The sequence below is a fragment of the Salvia hispanica genome, chromosome 6 (genome assembly GCF_029641045.1).
Source record: "Salvia hispanica isolate PSC_SH4W2 chromosome 6, Shi_PSC_v1, whole genome shotgun sequence".
In the NCBI taxonomy this organism is placed as follows: domain Eukaryota; kingdom Viridiplantae; phylum Streptophyta; class Magnoliopsida; order Lamiales; family Lamiaceae; genus Salvia; species Salvia hispanica.
In genome coordinates this window covers 46640717-46659400 of record NC_142697.1, presented here as the reverse complement: position 1 = coordinate 46659400, position 18684 = coordinate 46640717, and the positions used below count along the sequence as shown (strand labels likewise).

General features: G+C 40.6%; 2 protein-coding genes across 3 annotated transcripts; both read left to right on the top strand.

Annotated features, from left to right (window-relative positions):
- The first annotated feature begins 1234 nt into the window (after window positions 1-1234).
- Window positions 1235-4199, top strand: LOC148924012 (putative late blight resistance protein homolog R1A-3). Its single transcript, XM_089061005.1, has one exon. It carries the CDS (start codon window positions 1254-1256, stop codon window positions 4029-4031), a length of 2778 nt encoding a protein of 925 aa, XP_088917131.1. The 5' UTR covers window positions 1235-1253; the 3' UTR covers window positions 4032-4199.
- A 6599-nt stretch (window positions 4200-10798) lies between these two features.
- On the top strand, window positions 10799-17962 carry LOC148924011 (putative late blight resistance protein homolog R1A-3). Of its 2 annotated transcripts, none has more exons than XM_089061004.1 (3): window positions 10799-14984; window positions 15668-16061; window positions 17468-17962. In XM_089061004.1, the coding sequence occupies exon 1, from the start codon at window positions 10907-10909 to the stop codon at window positions 14129-14131; it is 3225 nt and encodes a 1074-aa protein (XP_088917130.1). In that variant the 5' UTR covers window positions 10799-10906; the 3' UTR covers window positions 14132-14984; window positions 15668-16061; window positions 17468-17962. The 2 variants fall into 2 exon arrangements, with proteins under 2 accessions (XP_088917130.1, XP_088917129.1); XM_089061003.1 differs by having other exon boundaries at window positions 17417-17962.
- The last annotated feature ends 722 nt before the right edge of the window (window positions 17963-18684 follow it).

Genomic DNA, 18684 nt, shown 5'->3' with positions numbered 1-18684 from the left:
TTAGTGCAATATAATTTCCACATGATAAAATTTTAGTAGATTATGCGACTCATTTATTTATTTAAAATAAAAAAGTACTGTAAATGATATTTTAAATTGAATATTCCAAAATCATAATTAATTTTATTTCATGGATGGGGTAGGAAATACATCATAATAAGTTCATAAAAAGTGAAAAGTTGTTCCGTGACTAAAAAACTTTTGTAAGGTAACTTTTTATATTGGATGCCACTTACATTGCACCTTCCAATTGTTTAATGCTAATTATTGTTTAAGCATTTCACCAACCAAACATTATTAAATAATATCCGCTAGCAATAATTCATCAAAGCAATACCTTTACTAAGGCTCTTGTCTCCCCTTTTGTTTTTCACCTGTTCTTCCTTCTTACTTTTTCACCATTTTTTGCATCCCAAAAAAGGGTTATAGTACAATTTTTGGATTCTACATGTAAAACACTTGTAGTAGATTTTTGTTGGTTAGAAAATACAAAATGTAACAAGATGATAAGGAAGTGAATTTTCTTAGAAACTAATTAGAAAAAGACTTATAAAAAATGACAGTATCTAATGTTGAGGCCCTATGTATCTGAAGGTGCAGTTTGACCATCGTGAGCCCGCACACGTTAAACAACAACATGACTGACTCCAATTTGATTTAATTAATTGAACAAATTTAGGCACGCTTTGGTCCCTTCAATCAATAATTTATGTAAATTTTTGGATTTTAATCATACAATTTTTTGTTTCAATGTAATTGTTTCCTAATTTAATGCAATTTTGTAACTTAAAATTATTTAAATGTCAACTTAATTAGAATATATGAAATGAGAAAAAATAAATATATTAATTAATGACATGCCATTGTGGACGTTGGGAAACAGGACCTAGAATGCTACTACCTCCGTCCCTCAAATTTTGACACACTTTAACCTGGCACGAGTTTTAAGAAATGTAATGAAAAGTGAGTTGAAAAAGTTGGTGGGATGTGAGTCATACTTTTAAAGTATTAGTTTTATAATAAAATGTGAGTAGGAATGAGTTAGTGGAATATGATGTCCACTACCAAAAATGGTAAAAGTGAAGTGTGTCAAATTTTTAGGGACGGACCTAAATGGTAAACCTTGTCAAAATTTGGTGGACGGAGGTAGTAATTGTTTAAGCATTTCGACAACCAAACATTGCTAATTGTTTAACCATTTCAACAACCAAACATTGTTAAACAATAGCTAATGGCAATAATTCATCACAGTAATGCCATTACTCAGTCTCCTTTCCATCTTCACTCATTTTTCCTTCATTTTCTTTCTGCAAATTCTGATCATAAAAAAGATTGTAACAATGGCCGCTTATGCTGCTCTAGTTTCTATTATGCAGATCATCCATCAGATCGAGCATCATCCTTCCCCTCCGATTTCTGTAGACAAAAGACAAGTTGAATCTCTCACTGAAATTGTTGTGTTCTTGCAGGAATTTCTTGAAGGTTACAATAAGTCTCCTTTTGCTGACAACGATGAATCAGATCCGTTGGAGATGCGCATCGCTGATGCAGTTTACGCGGCTGAAGATGCTATTGAATCTCATATTGTCGATCAAATTAGTCCTGCTGGCTCCTCAACATCGACATCTGCAGAGTTGTATGAGAGTCTGGTGAAGGTGATAGAAGAAATGAATTTGATCAAGAAAGAGACCGTTGCGGTAAAAAATCAGCTGCCAACATCTTCCAAGATGCCGAGTAACAATTCTTCGGCATCTTCTCTCTCAAGGGTAAACAACACAACCATGGTGGGATTTGATGATGTGATGCTTCAACTCATGGAGAAGCTCGTTTATGGAGAACAGAGTCGCCAAGTCATCCCAATTGTTGGGATGGGAGGAATTGGTAAGACCACTCTTGCCATAAATGTTTACGCACATCCATCTATTAGTCACCGTTTTGATAAATGTGCTTGGGTTACAATTTCTCAAAATTGTAACACAAAAGAACTTCTTGGTGAAATTCTATCTCAAGCCAATAAACAGGGTAATAAAGAAGAGATGGAAGGGTTGAGTAAGATGAGTGAAGATGAAATAGGACTATCGCTGCACAAATATTTATCATATAGAAGGTATCTAATTGTGTTAGATGATATGTGGATTATTGAGGCATGGGATAAGCTACAATGCTATTTTCCTAACAATGGTAATGGTAGTCGGATAATGGTGACAACTAGGCAATCGAAGTTGGGATCTCAATTGGATAACAATTGTTGCATTGAAATGAAGTTTTTGGATGAACAAAGTAGCTGGAATATGTTTTGCAAAATTGCATTTAGGGGGAAAACTTGTCCTTTGGAATTAGAGAAAATTGGAAAGAAGATTGTGGAGAGGTGCAGAGGACTTCCATTATCCATTGATATGATGGGAGGTCTTTTGGGAAAACTGGAACAAACAAAAGAATGTTGGAAAGCTATTAGGGGAAGTATAAATTCATTAGTGAATTTGGACAATGATAAGCACTGCTTGAAGATATTGAAGTTGAGTTATAACCATTTGCCAGTTTATCTTAAGCCATGCTTTCTATATCTAGGAATATTTGAGGAGGATAGTGAAATTCGAGTATCGAGAGTCATTGAGCTATGGGTTTCGGAAGGGTTTCTAAAACCAATATGCGGCAAGAGTTTGGAAACAGTTGCAAAAGAGTACTTGGATGAACTAATTGATAGAAATCTAATTCTAGTTCACAAGTTCGGGTCAACTGGGAATAAGAAATACTGCAAAATCCATGATTTATTGAGAGACCTTTGTTTGAGAGAAGCTCAAAAGGAGAGGTTTTATGATGTGGTCGGGCAACATAGTCCTCAAGGCACGTGTAGCCGACGACGTGTAGTTATTCCGAGAAGCACTTCAGAGAAGGAAGTCGTTGATTACATGAAATCCAGACAATATATCCGTACCTGTATAAGTGATCGTGAAAGATTTCAGTTGTTGCCCAATTTGAGATTGTTGAGGACATTGAAAGCACACGACAAATTTTTCAATGAAGGACATGAGTATTCCCTAGGAAAATTGTTTGAGTTTGTTAATATGAGGCTTCTTGTTGTTCATTCTGATGGGCACTCTCAACTTCCTTCTTCGATCCAATTCCTCTGGAGTCTACAAACATTGGTTGTTTCTCTTTCTACAAGAGACATTACTGCACCAGTTGAAATTTGGAACATGCCTCAACTTAGGCATGTTCATGTCCGGAATGGAGCATTGCATCTCCAAGATCGTCCGAGTGATAGCATTATAATCATGGAGAATCTACAAACCCTCAAAGGAGTAAGTAACTTCAAGTGTGATGAGATGATGGTTCGTAGGATTCCCAATATCAAGAGATTGGGACTATTTTATCGCGAAGATGATGGAACCGATTATCATGATGATGACAGTTGTGTCCACAACATCGAACGTCTGCAGAAGCTGGAATCCTTTAGCTGCTATTGTTTTTGTAGGTGTGATTTTTTGCAAAATCTCACCTTTCCAAACTCTCTTAAGAGTCTCACTCTTGAAATAAAATATGGTAGAAATGAAGACATATTGAAAAAGGTAAGCACACTGCCCCTTCTTCAGAAGCTCAAGTTGAAAAATGGAAGTTTCACAACAGGCAAATGGGAAACAGTTGAAGGCCAGTTCCCCTGTCTCAAATTTTTGTCACTGGCTTATTGTCGTCATTTGGAATGGTGGACGATGGAAAGCTCGAATCACTTCCCATGTCTCGAGCACCTTCATCTTTTATGTATGTTCGATTTGAATGAGATCCCTGCAGAGCTTGGTGAAATACCGACACTGAAATCCGTGACCTTGGAGCAGTGCAGCGAGTCAGCTGTGAAGAGTGCGAAGACAATGGCTGAGGAACAAGAGGAATTACAATTCAAAGTTGCAGTTAGCCTCTGGTTTGGGAATAACGAAGAACTCCAAAGCTTAGCAAATCCAAACTTTCAAGTTACTGCTCCCGAAGTAGTACATAGAAGCGATGGGTATGTCGACGTGTTAATGAAACGTTTGTAGACCGGACTCGTTTGTCTGAACATGTTTGAGCCTCTTTAGAGGACTATTTTTTTTTAGTTTCAATTTCTTCTGCCTTTGTTCTTGTTAGTTTTTGTGGAACTGTCTTTACTCCTTACAAAAACACTATTCAGCTACTAAGGTTTATTTCTTCTATTAATGAGATTTAAATTTTAGTTTATAATCCTTAGTTAGCTATTGGGGTTTTGGATCTTATTAATCCCTTCACCCATTACCAATAAATTTGGTTTTGATGGCTTGTGTTCTAATGTAAAATCTATAAGTACTATGAGAGAAACTAAAACATAATTATTGATTATGCACAGAGTATTTTAATTTTTTAATATCTAACTAGTGATTTAAGTTGCCATTGCATATTTGCATATCCATTCCATTGTCCTGCAAAATTAGAGGTTTCTTCTCTTATTTGGGCTTGGTTTTGGATTTCAATCTTGAGCTAATGGGCTTGGTTTGGAATGGATGTAACTGGGGGCCCATAATTTGTTTTGCTTGTGTTTTATCTCTTATTATCTTGTAGTATTGGACTTTGTATTTTATTACTTACCATGTTCTAAATTGTACAAGTCTTCCACTTTATTGATAAAAATGTAGTACAGTAGAAGATAAAATTGTTTCAAAGATTAAAGTCTAAAATTAATTCCAAACAATTGCTAAAAAAAAGGTTATATGTATTAAACATGTTATCTTTTGATACCAAACAATATGTTTTAGTCTATAATTAATGGTACCGTTAAAAATTAACGGTGAATCGCGTCTATCCAAGGTTGAACTTTATCTTTCAAACGAGTAGAACGTCGCCATACTTTTTTTTATAAATTTTAGGGGCACTGGTGATACGGAGTCAAAGCAGTGCGAAGAACAACCATCAGCCCAAGAAGCGGAGGCTCTGCCTCAGCTTCACCAGCCCGCGGCGATCGAAGGAAGACAGAAAAGGAATTGTGGACCGCCCAAGAGATATGGAAATTTTCTTTAATTATTGTTTCCAAGTTTAGTTTATTAGCTTACATTATTTAATTCCTTTTGAGATATTTTCTTTCCTTTTGAGTAGGACGGCTTAGTCCTATAAATAGTCCTACTTCATTCATTATGCAATAAGAAAGAATTGGAATAATTGAATTCTTCTTCTTTCGCTTAAGTTCTCTCGCAATTTTACAAATCCTCAACATCCATCGATACTCCAAGTTCTTGCCTCGGAAGACTTGGGGGTATCAATTGGTGCTTTCATCCCGAACTCTCTATCATTGTACTCTAAACACCACCGTCATGCCTGTGATCACGGAACCATCAACGTCCTCAGGGGACGGCATCGCCAGCCGCCTGGACGAGCTCTTTGAAGCCATCACGCACTTGACATCGGAGCTGGGTACAACTAACAAGGTCCTCGCCGACACACGAGCTGATCAGGTGAACCTCCGTGCGGCTGTCCGCGACTTCACCGGGACTGCCGGGAACAACGACAACAACAACAATCATAACAACAGCAACAACAATTTCCGCAACCGGAACCGTCAGGACAAGCCACCAGACGCCGGCCCAAGAATTCGCCTCGATCCTCCACGCTTCAACGGTGAGAATACGGAGGATTGGATCGACCATGTCGAGACATATTTCGATTACAATGAGACACCAGCTACAGAACGCCTTTTTTTGGTTAGAATGCTCATGGACCCTCCGGCTTCAGCTTGGTTTCGCTATTACCGTGCGAACAATTGCGACTCATCATGGGAGGACTTCCTTCAAGCGATCCGCCATCGTTTCGACCCGGATTACTATGTGGATTATGTGGGTGTCCTTTCAAACCTCAAGCAAACAACCTCTGTGCAAGACTATCAAGCTGCTTTTGAAGGCAACTTAGAGAAGATTTCCGGAACGGCGGAGTCGACTTTGATCTCGTTATTCATCGCAGGGCTCAAGCAACCGGTTCAGCGCGAGTTGAATATTCGCCGCCCAACTACTCTCTCGGCAGTCTTCGCTCTAGCTCGGGAACTGGAGGCGTGTCACCAAGCAGCTGCTCCGTCGGTTTCACACCAATCTAGAAGACAATGGCAAAACAACTACCCAATGTCAGGTAGTAAGCCGGTCATTCCAGCCGCAGCACCAGTCCACCGGGCGACTGCTTTTCCATCGCCGCATACAATACCAGTTGTTCGCGTATCACCAGCTGAGAAAGCGGATCGCCAGCGACGGGGTCTGTGTTATTTCTGTGAGGAAAAATGGATCCCAGGCCACAAGTGCAGCAGCACATTCCTCGCCTTTATGGGTGACGACGACGGTACAGCCTGCCCGGAGATTCCAATGCTACCGCCACCACCAGACTTGATCGAGGCTACTACAATGGAACCTACGGTCATCACCGCGGACGTATCTAGCATACACTCTTTGTCCGGCATGCAGAACCCGCGCTCGCTTCGGATAGTGGGGCTTATCCGTGACACTCCGTTCCAGGTCTTACTTGACGGAGGGAGTACTCATAACTTTATTCACCCATCTATTGTGGAGAAGCTAAGCTTACCTTTAACAACGGTCAATCCGTTCCGTGTTTACGTCGGAAACGGTGATTCCCTCACCTGCACGGCCTTCTGCCCGAAGACACCAATAGTACTCCAAGGCCATAACTTCGAGATCGATCTATATGTTTTAGCCATCCACGGCCCAGATATTGTCCTCGGCGTTCAGTGGCTGCAAACCTTGGGTGACGTGACTCATGATTATGCAAATCTTACTGTCAAATTTTATTGGAGGGATCAGTTGGTCCGACTCACAGCCGCGGATGCACGTCCGCGACCAATTTCGTTCAACGCTTTGACGGCGCTAATAGCAGAAGATAACGACGTTGAATTATTCGAGCTCGTGCAGTACAAGGACCCGATCCCTGACAATAACATGATCGCCGAACTCCCAATGGATCTTCCCCCTTCTATTCAAGAAGTGCTGCACGCGCACACACAGGTATTTCGACTGCCGGAGGCTCTGCCCCCGTCTCGCCCATGGGATCATAGGATCAGGCTTCAACAGTCAACAAAGCCTATCAATGTACGCCCGTATCGATATCCATATTTCCAGAAAACGGAAATCGAAAAACAGATTCAGGAAATGTTGAACCAAGGAATAATTCGTCCAAGTGTCAGCCCTTTCTCATCCCCGGTTTTGCTCGTTCGCAAAAAAGATGGCACTTTCCGCTTCTGCATTGACTATAGGGCATTAAATGCAGCCACAGAGCCTGACCATTTTCCAATTCCGACGGCTGACGAGCTGTTCGACGAACTAGGTGCAGCGCGGTGCTTTTCAAAGCTGGATCTCCGGTCGGGATACCACCAAATACGGATGCACGAGGAAGACATTTTTAAAACTGCATTCCGCACACACTCAGGACACTGCGAGTTCTTGGTGATGCCATTTGGATTGACGAATGCTCCATCCACCTTTCAAGCTGCAATGAATGCAATTTTTCGACCATTCCTCCGAAAATTCGTAATTGTGTTCTTTGATGATATATTAGTCTATAGTACCACTATCGTCGAGCATGTTCAACACTTGAATGAAGTACTCACTATACTTTCCTCGCATTCGTTCTTCGTGAAATCGGGAAAATGTTCGTTCTGCAAATCGACAATAGATTACCTTGGCCACATCATCGGCGCTGGGAATTTACAAGCAGACGCCACTAAAATCCAAGCCATGACCGATTGGCCAGTTCCCACAACTGTTAAACAATTGCGAGGATTTCTAGGCCTCACGGGGTATTACCGTCGGTTTGTAAGTCAATATGCAATGATCGCAGCCCCACTCACTGACCTGCTCAAGAAAGACAGTTTCATCTGGGGCGAGTCCGCTTCCGCCAGCTTCGAGAATTTGAAGAGAGCAATGACTTCTGCACCGGTCCTTCGTCTTCCAAACATCAACAAAGTATTCATTGTGGAAACAGATGCCTCTGACTTAGGTATTGGAGCAGTCTTGTTACAAGAGGGGCACCCAATAGCCTTCTTTAGTAAGAAACTCGGTCCTCGGCGTCGCATCGCATCAACATACCACAAGGAACTCTATGCAATCGTGGAGGCAGTTCAAAAGTGGAGGCAATATTTGCTTGGCCGTGAATTTGTGATAAAAACTGATCAACGCAGCCTCAAGGAACTCTTGCTCCAAGTCATTCAAACCCCGGACCAACAATTCTACATTCGGAAATTGATGGGTTACAAATTTTGCATCGAATATAAAACGGGAGCGTCAAATAAAGCTGCAGATGCATTGTCACGGAGGGAGGCAGAGTCAGGAGCAACATTGGCGACTCTGTTCACCGTCGTGGCTCAGCCAATTCCGAACATCTTGGCTGATATTCAGACGGAAAATAGGGAAGATGATCACCTCCGTCTTCTGCACTCCGCAGTCAAAACGGGAACAGCTTCGTGCCATATATCAGTACAGGATGGCCTCCTATATTATAAACGGAGAATATACATCAGCCCGATTTCTCCGCTCCGTGCTAGATTATTGGAGGAATTTCACGGTTCCCCAGTGGCAGGACATCAAGGCATTGATCGTACATTTCATAAGCTTGCGGCAGTTTTTTACTGGCCAAATATGCGACGAGACGTACGCGCCTTTGTGGGTGCCTGTCTCGCATGTCAAGTAACAAAGTACTCAACCCAGAAACCGGGCGGCTTAATCCAACCGCTGCCCTTACCGAGCCAAGTATGGGATGCCGCAACGTTAGACTTTATTACGGGTTTGCTGCAGTCCCAAGGGTTCACCGTCATTATGGTCGTGGTTGACCGTTTATCGAAATATGCCCACTTTGGACCGCTACCCACCGGATTTGATGCTATGCGTGCAGCCAAGTTATTCACGGAAATTGTGGCCAAACACCATGGGTTCCCAAAGTTCCTACTCACAGATCGGGATCCAATCTTTATGAGCCAATTCTGGATCGACTTGATGCACCTAAGTGGTACTACTCTTCAACATACAACAGCCTATCACCCGCAGACGGACGGGCAAACTGAAGTGATGAACCGAACATTGGAGCAATACCTGCGCTCCTTTACATTTGACCGGCCTAATCGGTGGGCGACGCTCCTCCCTTGGGCTGAATTAGCCATTAATTGCAGTGTACATGAGGGGCTCCGAGTTTCCCCTTTTCAGGCTTTATACGGTCGGGAACCACCTTCGTTGTTTCCCACCCTTTCGGTCCAAGCCAAGCATCCGGACGTAATAGCTACGTTAGAGGAAAGAGCATCTGTCTTACAGGAACTAAAGGAAAATCTTCTAAAGATGCAGCGACGAATGAGCACTCAGGCAAACAAACATCGACGCGACGTGGAGTTTCAGGAAGGCGATATGGTGTTACTCAAACTTCAACCATATCGTCAGCACTCAATAGCACGTCCAACGTCGGCGAAATTGGCTCAAAGATACTATGGTCCGTTCCGCGTTGCCAAGAAGATAGGAAAAGTCGCGTATATGCTCGACCTGCCGCCTGACGCTCGGATTCACAATGTGTTCCATGTGAGCCTCCTTAGGCCGTTTGTCGCAGGAACCTCCCCACCTCCGAGTACGAAGTTGCCACGAGACACATTGGGCAATCGACCAGTGGTGGTACCTGTTACAGCGACCGAAAGTCGCACCGTTCTGGTCAACAACACTCCGCAAGAACAATGGAAACTACGTTGGACAAATGATGAAAACGATGAAGGGACGTGGGAGCCGAGGGATCATGTTCAACAACATTTTCCCGACGTCCACCTTGAGGACAAGGCTGTTGCTAACAGGGGGGGAGTTGATACGGAGTCAAAGCAGTGCGAAGAACAACCATCAGCCCAAGAAGCGGAGGCTCTGCCTCAGCTTCACCAGCCCGCGGCGATCGAAGGAAGACAGAAAAGGAATTGTGGACCGCCCAAGAGATATGGAAATTTTCTTTAATTATTGTTTCCAAGTTTAGTTTATTAGCTTACATTATTTAATTCCTTTTGAGATATTTTCTTTCCTTTTGAGTAGGACGGCTTAGTCCTATAAATAGTCCTACTTCATTCATTATGCAATAAGAAAGAATTGGAATAATTGAATTCTTCTTCTTTCGCTTAAGTTCTCTCGCAATTTTACAAATCCTCAACATCCATCGATACTCCAAGTTCTTGCTTCGGAAGACTTGGGGGTATCAACTGGTGTGAAGAATCTTCACTCAAAAATAGTTGTGGAAATACAAAAATGTTGGAGAATATAATGTATTGGCAAAATCGTTTGGTATGGCCTAACAAATGATTTTTATTTTTATTATTTATAAGTATATGATGTATTTATATGTAGTTTTATTTTAATGTATATTACAATGTCGTTGCCTACATAATTAATAGTAGTAAATTAGTTATTTATGTTTTGTGTCGTACAAATATTGCTTTATTTTTATAAACTTGAATAAATGTAAATTAAATTAATTATGTGTGCAATACTAGTTATTTATAACAGGTATGTTCCTGTTCCTGTTTTTTTTTTTTTTTTGAATTTTAATTAATTAAGTAGCTTTCAGCACTAGCTTCCAAATTAAATACTGTACAATAATACAACGCATACAAAAGTATTAAATAACTGAGCTAGATATATGAAAAGACACAGTTAAACGTAAATAAATTAGTTTTGACAGTTAATCAATGGAGTCCATCAGTAGCATTGATATCAATGACATAAGTCATGGCCGATGGGGCCGGGCATTTAATATCCACCTAAAATATTAAAAGTTGAAAAATATTGAAGTCAGTCTCCCCTTGCATTTCCACCACTCTTTCTTCGTATTCTTATCTTCATTTTCAGCATCCTGAAAAAATTACAATCTTATCTCAAAAAAAAAAAAAAAAAAATTCATATCAATGGCGGCTTATGCAGCTCTGGTTTCTGTTATGCAGATTTTGGATCAGATCGAGCATCATCCTTCGCCTCCGATTGCCATGGACAAGAAACAAGTTGAATCTCTCACTGAGATTGTTACGTTCTTGCAGGAATTTCTTGAAGGTTACAAGTCTCCTTATGCTGACAAAGATGAAGCAGATCCGTTGGAGATGCGCATCGCTGATGCAGTTTATGCGGCTGAAGATGTCATCGAATCTCACATTGTGGAACAACTTCGTCCTGGTGTCTTAGTCTTGTACGAGGCTTTGAGGAACGTGATAGTAGATATGGATCCGGTCGTTGAAGGTATGCTGCTGACAAGAGTCTTATCTGCAAAACCCATTCAATTGGTAGGAAAAAGGGTGAAAAAACACGTGGATTTGATCTTCACACTCAAATATCATCTGCAGAGACAAGTCTCAGATTCTGCAGATTTGTATAAGACTGTGGTAAAGGTGGTACAACACATGGATTTCATCAAGCATGAAGTGATGGAGATTTTTGCATTCAAAGATCAGCTGCAGAGACTAGTCTTGGCATATGCTGATTATAAAAATATGTATGCATTTTGTCACAAGACTGCCGTGGTGGATTTCATAGAAGGCGCGGATTTGCTTAAGAATGAAGTGATGGAGATTTTTGCATTCAAAGATCAGTTGCAGAGACAAGTCTCACTATCTGCTAATTCCTCAACATATGCTAAGACTAAAGCTTATTTCAGAAAAAACATGGATTTGGATTTGGATTTGATCAAGAAAGACATGATGGAGATCATCACAATCAAAGATCAGCTAGAGATACAAGTCTCAGCCTTTTCTGATTCCTCATCATCTGCAGACTTTCATGAGAGTTTGCAAAGGGTGATAAAAGGCATGGATTTAATCAAGAAAGAAGTGATGGAGGTCGTTGCACTCAAAGATCATACGCAAGTCTCTGGTGGTTCCTCAACATCTTCTTTCTGTAGGCCGAACAGCACAACCATGGTGGGCTTTGATGATGTCAAGATGCAACTCATGGAGAAGCTCATTTACGGACAACCAGGTCGCCAAGTCATCCCAATCGTAGGAATGGGAGGAATTGGTAAGACTACTCTTGCCGAACATGTTTATGCACATCCATGTGTACGTGACCATTTTTATATATGTGCTTGGGTTGCCATTTCTCAACAATTTAGCTTAAAAGAACTTCTTGGTGAAATTCTTTTTCAAGCTAATAAACAAAGGTCGAGTGAAATGAGAGAAGATGAAATAGGACTATCACTCTACAAATATTTATCATATAGAAAGTATCTAATAGTGTTGGATGATATGTGGAGTATTGAGGCATGGGAAAAGATGCAATTCTATTTTCCTGACAATGGTAATGGTAGTCGGATAATGGTGACAACTAGACTATCAAATTTGGGTTCCCAGTTGAATAACAATTATAGCCTTGAAATGGAATTTATGAATGAAGAAAGTAGTTGGAGTATGTTCAACAAAATTGTGTTTGGGGGAAAAAGTTGCCCGTTAGAATTGGAGAAAATTGGACAGAAGATTGTGGAGAGTTGTAGAGGACTTCCATTATCAATTGTTGTGATGGGAGGCCTTCTTGAAAAATTGGAACGATCCACGGAATGTTGGGAATCTATTAGGGGAAGCATAAATTCACTAGTGAATTTGGATAATGATAAGCATTGCTTGAAAATACTGAAGTTGAGCTATAACCATTTGCCAGTTTATCTTAAGTCGTGCTTTGTACACATGGGAATGTTTGAGGAGGATAGTAAAATTCGAGTCTCAACACTCATCAAGCTATTGGTTTCTGAAGGATTCGTAAAACCAGTAAATGGAAAAAGTTTGGAAATAATAGTTAAAGAGTACTTAGATGAATTGGTTGCGAGAAATCTAATTCTTGTTCACGAGTTTGGGAGAACTGGAAGCATGAAGTACTTGAAAATCCATGACTTGTTGAGGGACCTTTGCTTGAGAGAAGCTGGAAAGGAGGGGTTTTATCATGTGGTCGGGCAACATAATCCTCTAGGCACGTCTATCAAACGTCGTGTAGTTATTCCGAGAAGCACTTCAAAGAAGGAAATCCTTGATGCCATGAGATCTACACCACATGTCCGTTCCTATATAAGTGGTTATGAAAGAGTTCAATTGTTGCCCGATTTAAGATTGTTGAGGACATTGCGAGCATACGACAAATTTTCCCATCCAAATGGACATGTGTATTACCTGAGAGAATTGTTCGAGTTGGTTAATTTGAAGTTTCTTGCTGTTTGTCATGAAGAAGGTTCTCAACTTCCTTCGTCAATCAATCTCCTCTGGAGTCTTCAGACATTAATTCTTTATGCTCCATCAATCATGAATGTAAACATGAATGCACCGGTTGAAATTTGGAACATGTCTCAACTTAGGCATGTCGATGTCTATGTTCATGGCTGGCGCCCCGATGGAGGATGCCATCTCCCAGATCCTCCGAGTGACAACATTGTGATCATGGAGAATCTACAAACCCTCAAAGGAGTAATCAATTTCAAGTGTGATGAGATGATGGTTCATAGAATTCCCAATATCAAAAAATTGGGACTATTTTTTATCATACCTGGAGGAATTGATTCTGGTGATGACTATTGTCTCTACAACATCGAACGTCTGCAAAAGCTTGAATCTCTTAGATGCGATGGTGAAGTTAGGAGTGCTTTGTTGCAAAAGCTTACCTTTCCACACTCTCTTAAGAGTCTGACTCTTTCAATGTTTGCAAATAGAATTGAAGACATATTGGAAAAGGCAAGTGCATTACCCCTTCTTCAAAAGCTCAAGTTGTGCAGTGGTGAGTTCACAACAGGCAAATGGGAAACAATGGAAGGCCAGTTCCCCAGTCTCAAATATTTGGAACTTGGCGGGTGTAGAGGCTTGGAATGGTGGATGACGGAGAGCTCTCACTTTCCACGCCTCGAGCACCTTAGTCTTTCCGAGGTATCTTTGAAGGAGTTCCCTGCAGACCTTGGTGAAATTCCGACACTGAAATCCGTGACAATGTATTGTTGCAGTGAAGAATTAGTGATAAGTGCGAGGAGAATGGTCGAGGAACAAGAGGAATTACAAGGAGAAGAAGAATTATCTTTTAAAGTTTCCGTTATCCTCTACAGGCACGAGGTTAAGGACCATTTTCTGATGACCTTAGCAAATCGTAACTTTAAAGTTGAAATAGAGCGTTAGTCTTGAGATCCTTTGATTGTCAATATATAATAATTTAGATGAGATGCCACAGATCTGTGAGATCTTTGATGTTTGGGGCATGGACTTCATGGATCCATTCCCATCTTCATAGGAAATACATATATATTGGTTGTTGTGGATTACGTGTACAAATGGATAGAGGCCAAGACTACAAGTTCAAGCGACGCGAAGGAAGTTTCAAAGTTTCTAAAGGCCAATATATTCAACCGATATGGAGTGCCCCGTGCGATCATCTCAGACCAGGGGACTCACTTCTGTAATAGGACGATTGAAGCACTGATGAGAAAATATGGAGTCCACCATGGGTTATCTACTCCGTATCACCCCAGTCAAATGGGCAGGCTGAAATCTCAAATCGAGAGATCAAGAGCATCCTGGAGAAGACGGTGAATACCTCTAGGAAAGATTGGAGTAAGCGTCTTGGTGATGCCCTCTGGGCCTATAGAACCGCTTACAAGACACCAATTGGAATGTCACCCTACAGATTGGTATTTGGAAAAATGTGCTACCTGCCCGTTGAGATAGAACACAAAGCGTATTGGGCAGTAAAGGAAATGAATATGAAGGCTCATGCCTGTGTGAGGAAGAGAGAAAGATGCAACTGCAGGAGCTAGAGGAATTGAGGCTGGAGTCATATGATTCAGCCATGTGGTATAAGGAGAGGGCCAAACTCTAGCACGATAAAAACCTTCGGGTCAAGGAGCTGCAGGTTGGGCAGAAAGTACTCCTTTTTCAGTCAAAGCTCAAGCTCATGCCTGGAAAGTTGAAGTCCAAGTGGATAGGCCCATACACAATCGTTGGCATTCAAGCGCATTGAACAATGGAAATTCAGGTTGTCAATGCTAACTCTGTTCCTTCCCTTATTAATATTATAGAGTGAAGGTGTTTAGGGATAGTTCGGAGTTTTGTGAAGTGGTAGAAATTTCACTCCACGCACTTTCCACTATTGCCTAGTAAGCCATGTTTAAATATTCTTCGGGAATTACTAGGTCAAGTAGATAGGGTAAAATTTTTTCGATCAACTGACTGGACCAACTAGTTCCCAAGAATATTTAAACATTTAGATGTAAATAACTTGAATAAGTTTTTTTTACAAAAGTACAAAAATATATACTTCTATAACCCAAAAAGATTTTTGAAATTCTTAGCGTCTGAGAAAATGCACAAATTTGAAAAGCTTATCACTTTGACCCAGATGCTCAGCAAATTTCGTTTTTTTACTAAGTGTTTAAGTTAATCGGTCTAAGGGAAGCAGAGAAAAATCAGGGGGAAGTTTAAAATTTGAATTTCAAAAAGCTGGCGAGGCGTACGGTTGCTTGCGTCAGAGACGCGACCATTCGCCTGCAGCCAATCATGACATTTTATTTTATTTTCTTTTAATTTTTCTTTTATTTCTTTTCTTTTTCTTTTATTTTCCTTTTCCTAAAATAACTTACCTAAAAAACTAATTAACTTCCCTCTCCTAAAATAATTTCCTCACAACTCCCAATTCACAATTTTCTTTTCTCTCTGCAGTTCCGAAAACCACCACCGCCGCCGTACGAAGATGTAGAGAAATCCGATGACGCGCTCAGCCCGCGAAAAAAATAAACCCAAGGAGAAGGTCAAGGGAGAGTCGACGGAGGCGACGAGTTTAAACCCTGCTACCGAGAAACCACCGTCACAACTAACCCCAGGAGTCATCTCTGAGCAGCCAGCATCCAGCGTCGAGGAAATACCATAAGCCAGGAAGAGAAAGGACAATGAGACCACCACCAGTGTAACAGCGAAGAAGGATACCCCTAGGCCAGAGGAACAGAAGGCCAAGAAGGATGATGAACCCAAATCAAGCCAGAAGAAAGTGAAGACGGTGTCCAAGAAGTCTGGTCCCACGGGGGACCAGAGCCAGAATTAACCCCCCCCTAACCAAGTAATTTTAAGTTTCTGTTTTTTTTAATGTCTTTTTATGTTTTAGTTTTTTTTTTACAAAGCATGCCCGTATATATTTGTCTGTGAATATTTGTGTTATCTTCATGTGTATATGTGTTAGGTATCTTCTCCCACTTAGCCCGATTCTCGATCTAAGTGTGAGAATTTTGTTTTAAAATATGTGTTTTGTGAGTCTGTTGAGTGTCGCACTAACTTAGCCCTAATTTCCACTTCACCGAAAATACTTGGGGACAAGCATGGTGAAGTGGGAGTTGGGAGGGAATTAGTGCAAATTAGTGTCAAGTATGTGTGTCTGTTTGCTAGGTCTAGGAGTTAGTAGTAAGTTGTTTAGTAGGTAATTCTGTGTTTATGCATAATTGATGAATAGAAAGCTAAAGCCCCTTAGTGAGAGTAATTGAAGAGGGAATGCATGTCAACTTTGATGCCCTTTTCCTTAATAAATCAAAATCGGTTTGGATGAAGTAAGGACGATAGAATATGCCTCGACTGATCTAGTTGTGAAGCCCTCCATAAAAGTGAGTTATAAGCCTTAAACACTTCATACTAACACAAAATGAGAGGGCTGCCACTTGATGCTTAGGGAGAGAACTTAGAAGGAGAAAAGTTTTGGTGATTGAAATAACCTCTCGGGTCTAGGGAAAGGGTACTGGAGGTATAAGCTGGACGAAGTCCAGGGTATAAAAAGGAGGAATAAGCTGGACAAAGTCTAGAGAGTATTAAAAAAAAAAAAACTAGAGGTATAAGCTGGACGAAGTCCAGAGAGGTATAACCTGGACAAAGTCCAGGAGGAAAGGAGAAAAATTATAATAAGAGTAAAGACATCAGAACTCTCTGACCTGAAGTATCAGTGGTATGGCAATATAAGAGTGAACGATCCTAACATCCCTGGTGAGGAATGAGTGATCGAGCGAATCCAACAATTAGTAAACTTAGAGGCTATCTTGACAAACTGACAAGCCGATTAGATAGAAGAAGGGAAGGGGAAGATTCAGAGACTGTAGGTTCTTGGTTTGACCTTAATCTTGTGGGGATGGCTGCTAGAAAATGAACTAGTTTATGCATTTATGTCTTAATGTGTTTTATTATGTGTCTTTGTATGTTTTCTTTGTCTAAGTCCTTTAGCGTCTAGGTCTAGTAGTTTGAGTCTTTTTCCTTTTAGTAGAGTCGGTTAAGGGGAAACCATGCATTGAAACTTGCCTTATTCCTTTTTCTTGTCTTTATACTTGAGGACAAGTATGGTTTAAGTGTGAGCAGTTTGATAAGGCTCGTTTCATGCATTGGTTGTGGGTTAAAATTCTGTGCATTTGGGGCGCTAATCTGTGTTTATGAGTTCAGGTGCGTAGTAAATCTGCCGAACCTAGGAGTTGATGTTACCTAACCTGGCAGATGCAAAAGAGATGGAGTTGAAGTAAAAATCAGAAGTCGTCGTTCGGAACTGGGAGAATCAAAAGTTGGCGACAGGAGTAGAATGGAGCAAGAGTATATTATTTTAAAGGGTCTTATTTAAGGGAAAAAGCGTCTAACTACCAGAGGGATATCATAGGGAGCAAAGCCTCACATATATAAAGAGCTTAACCTTGAAGAACAAGGGGGCCACTTCTACACACTTTTAGTTCAAGCTCTCGTTCCATTCCTTAGTGAAGGTGAAGAAACATCGTTGGAGATGGAGTGATTCTGGCCACCGTGGTTCACATCGTTGTTTTGCTGCTGTGTAACACCGCCTTGTGAAGGTGAAGAAACAATATTTACTTTGCTTTGTTTAGTTTGCTTTCGGTTTCAAGTACTTGGTTTTTAAGTTTCATAACTCTAGTTCTTGCTTTGATCTAATGGATTTGAACCTATTTCTTTTTATTATGGAAGTTTATTTTGGTTTTTGTTGGATCTCGCTGAGTTGATGTTTATTTCTTGCTTTTTTACTTTCGTTCTTGTTTATTGTTGGATGCTTGGAGCTGAAATCTGTTGGTTTGTTGTTGGAGGTTGTAGATTTGTGTATGGAGGAGATGTTTGGATTTGTTGAATCTTGGTGGATTTGAGTTGGAGTTTCGTGTATCTGGTGTCTGCTGTTTACGTTGTGCATGATTATGACTATTTACTTTCTGTTTCCGCATCCTTTAGGTCCAGTAGCGTAGATCTGTTAGTTTAGGCTTTAGTTTCTTGTTTTAAGTTTAGATATGAAGTTTGATCTTTTTTCATGGTGTTTAATACTCTGTTTTATATGCTATTCTCGTTTGATTCCCGAAAAAGATGAAGTTGTTGGTAGTTAGAACCGGATCTGCTTTTGTCAGTACTTTCTGCGCATGTACTTTGCTTTTTCTGCATGTCCCGCAGACCCTGTCAATACTATCTGCATTGTCTTTTTACTTTTATGCATGCTTTTACAGACCCTGGTAGTTTAAGGAAACTTGTCCCCACTTTTCGCTTTATACTTGTGTGTCCAAATTAGAAAAGCTCGTCTAGTTAAGTTAACTCCAGTTGTCTTATAACTTTAAAATATCTCATTTATCTAAGTCATGCATATTCCATATGTTCTTAGTTTTTAGACCCAGTACGTAGAGTAAAGTTTTTCTTATCTCTCATACCCAGTAGTTTTAAGTTCTCGACCC

Excerpts from the sequence above, each read along its gene's own strand:
- LOC148924012 (XM_089061005.1), top strand. The coding sequence starts at position 1,254 with ATGCCATTACTCAGTCTCCTTTCCATCTTCACTCATTTTTCCTTCATT.
- LOC148924011 (XM_089061004.1), top strand. The coding sequence starts at position 10,907 with ATGGCGGCTTATGCAGCTCTGGTTTCTGTTATGCAGATTTTGGATCAG.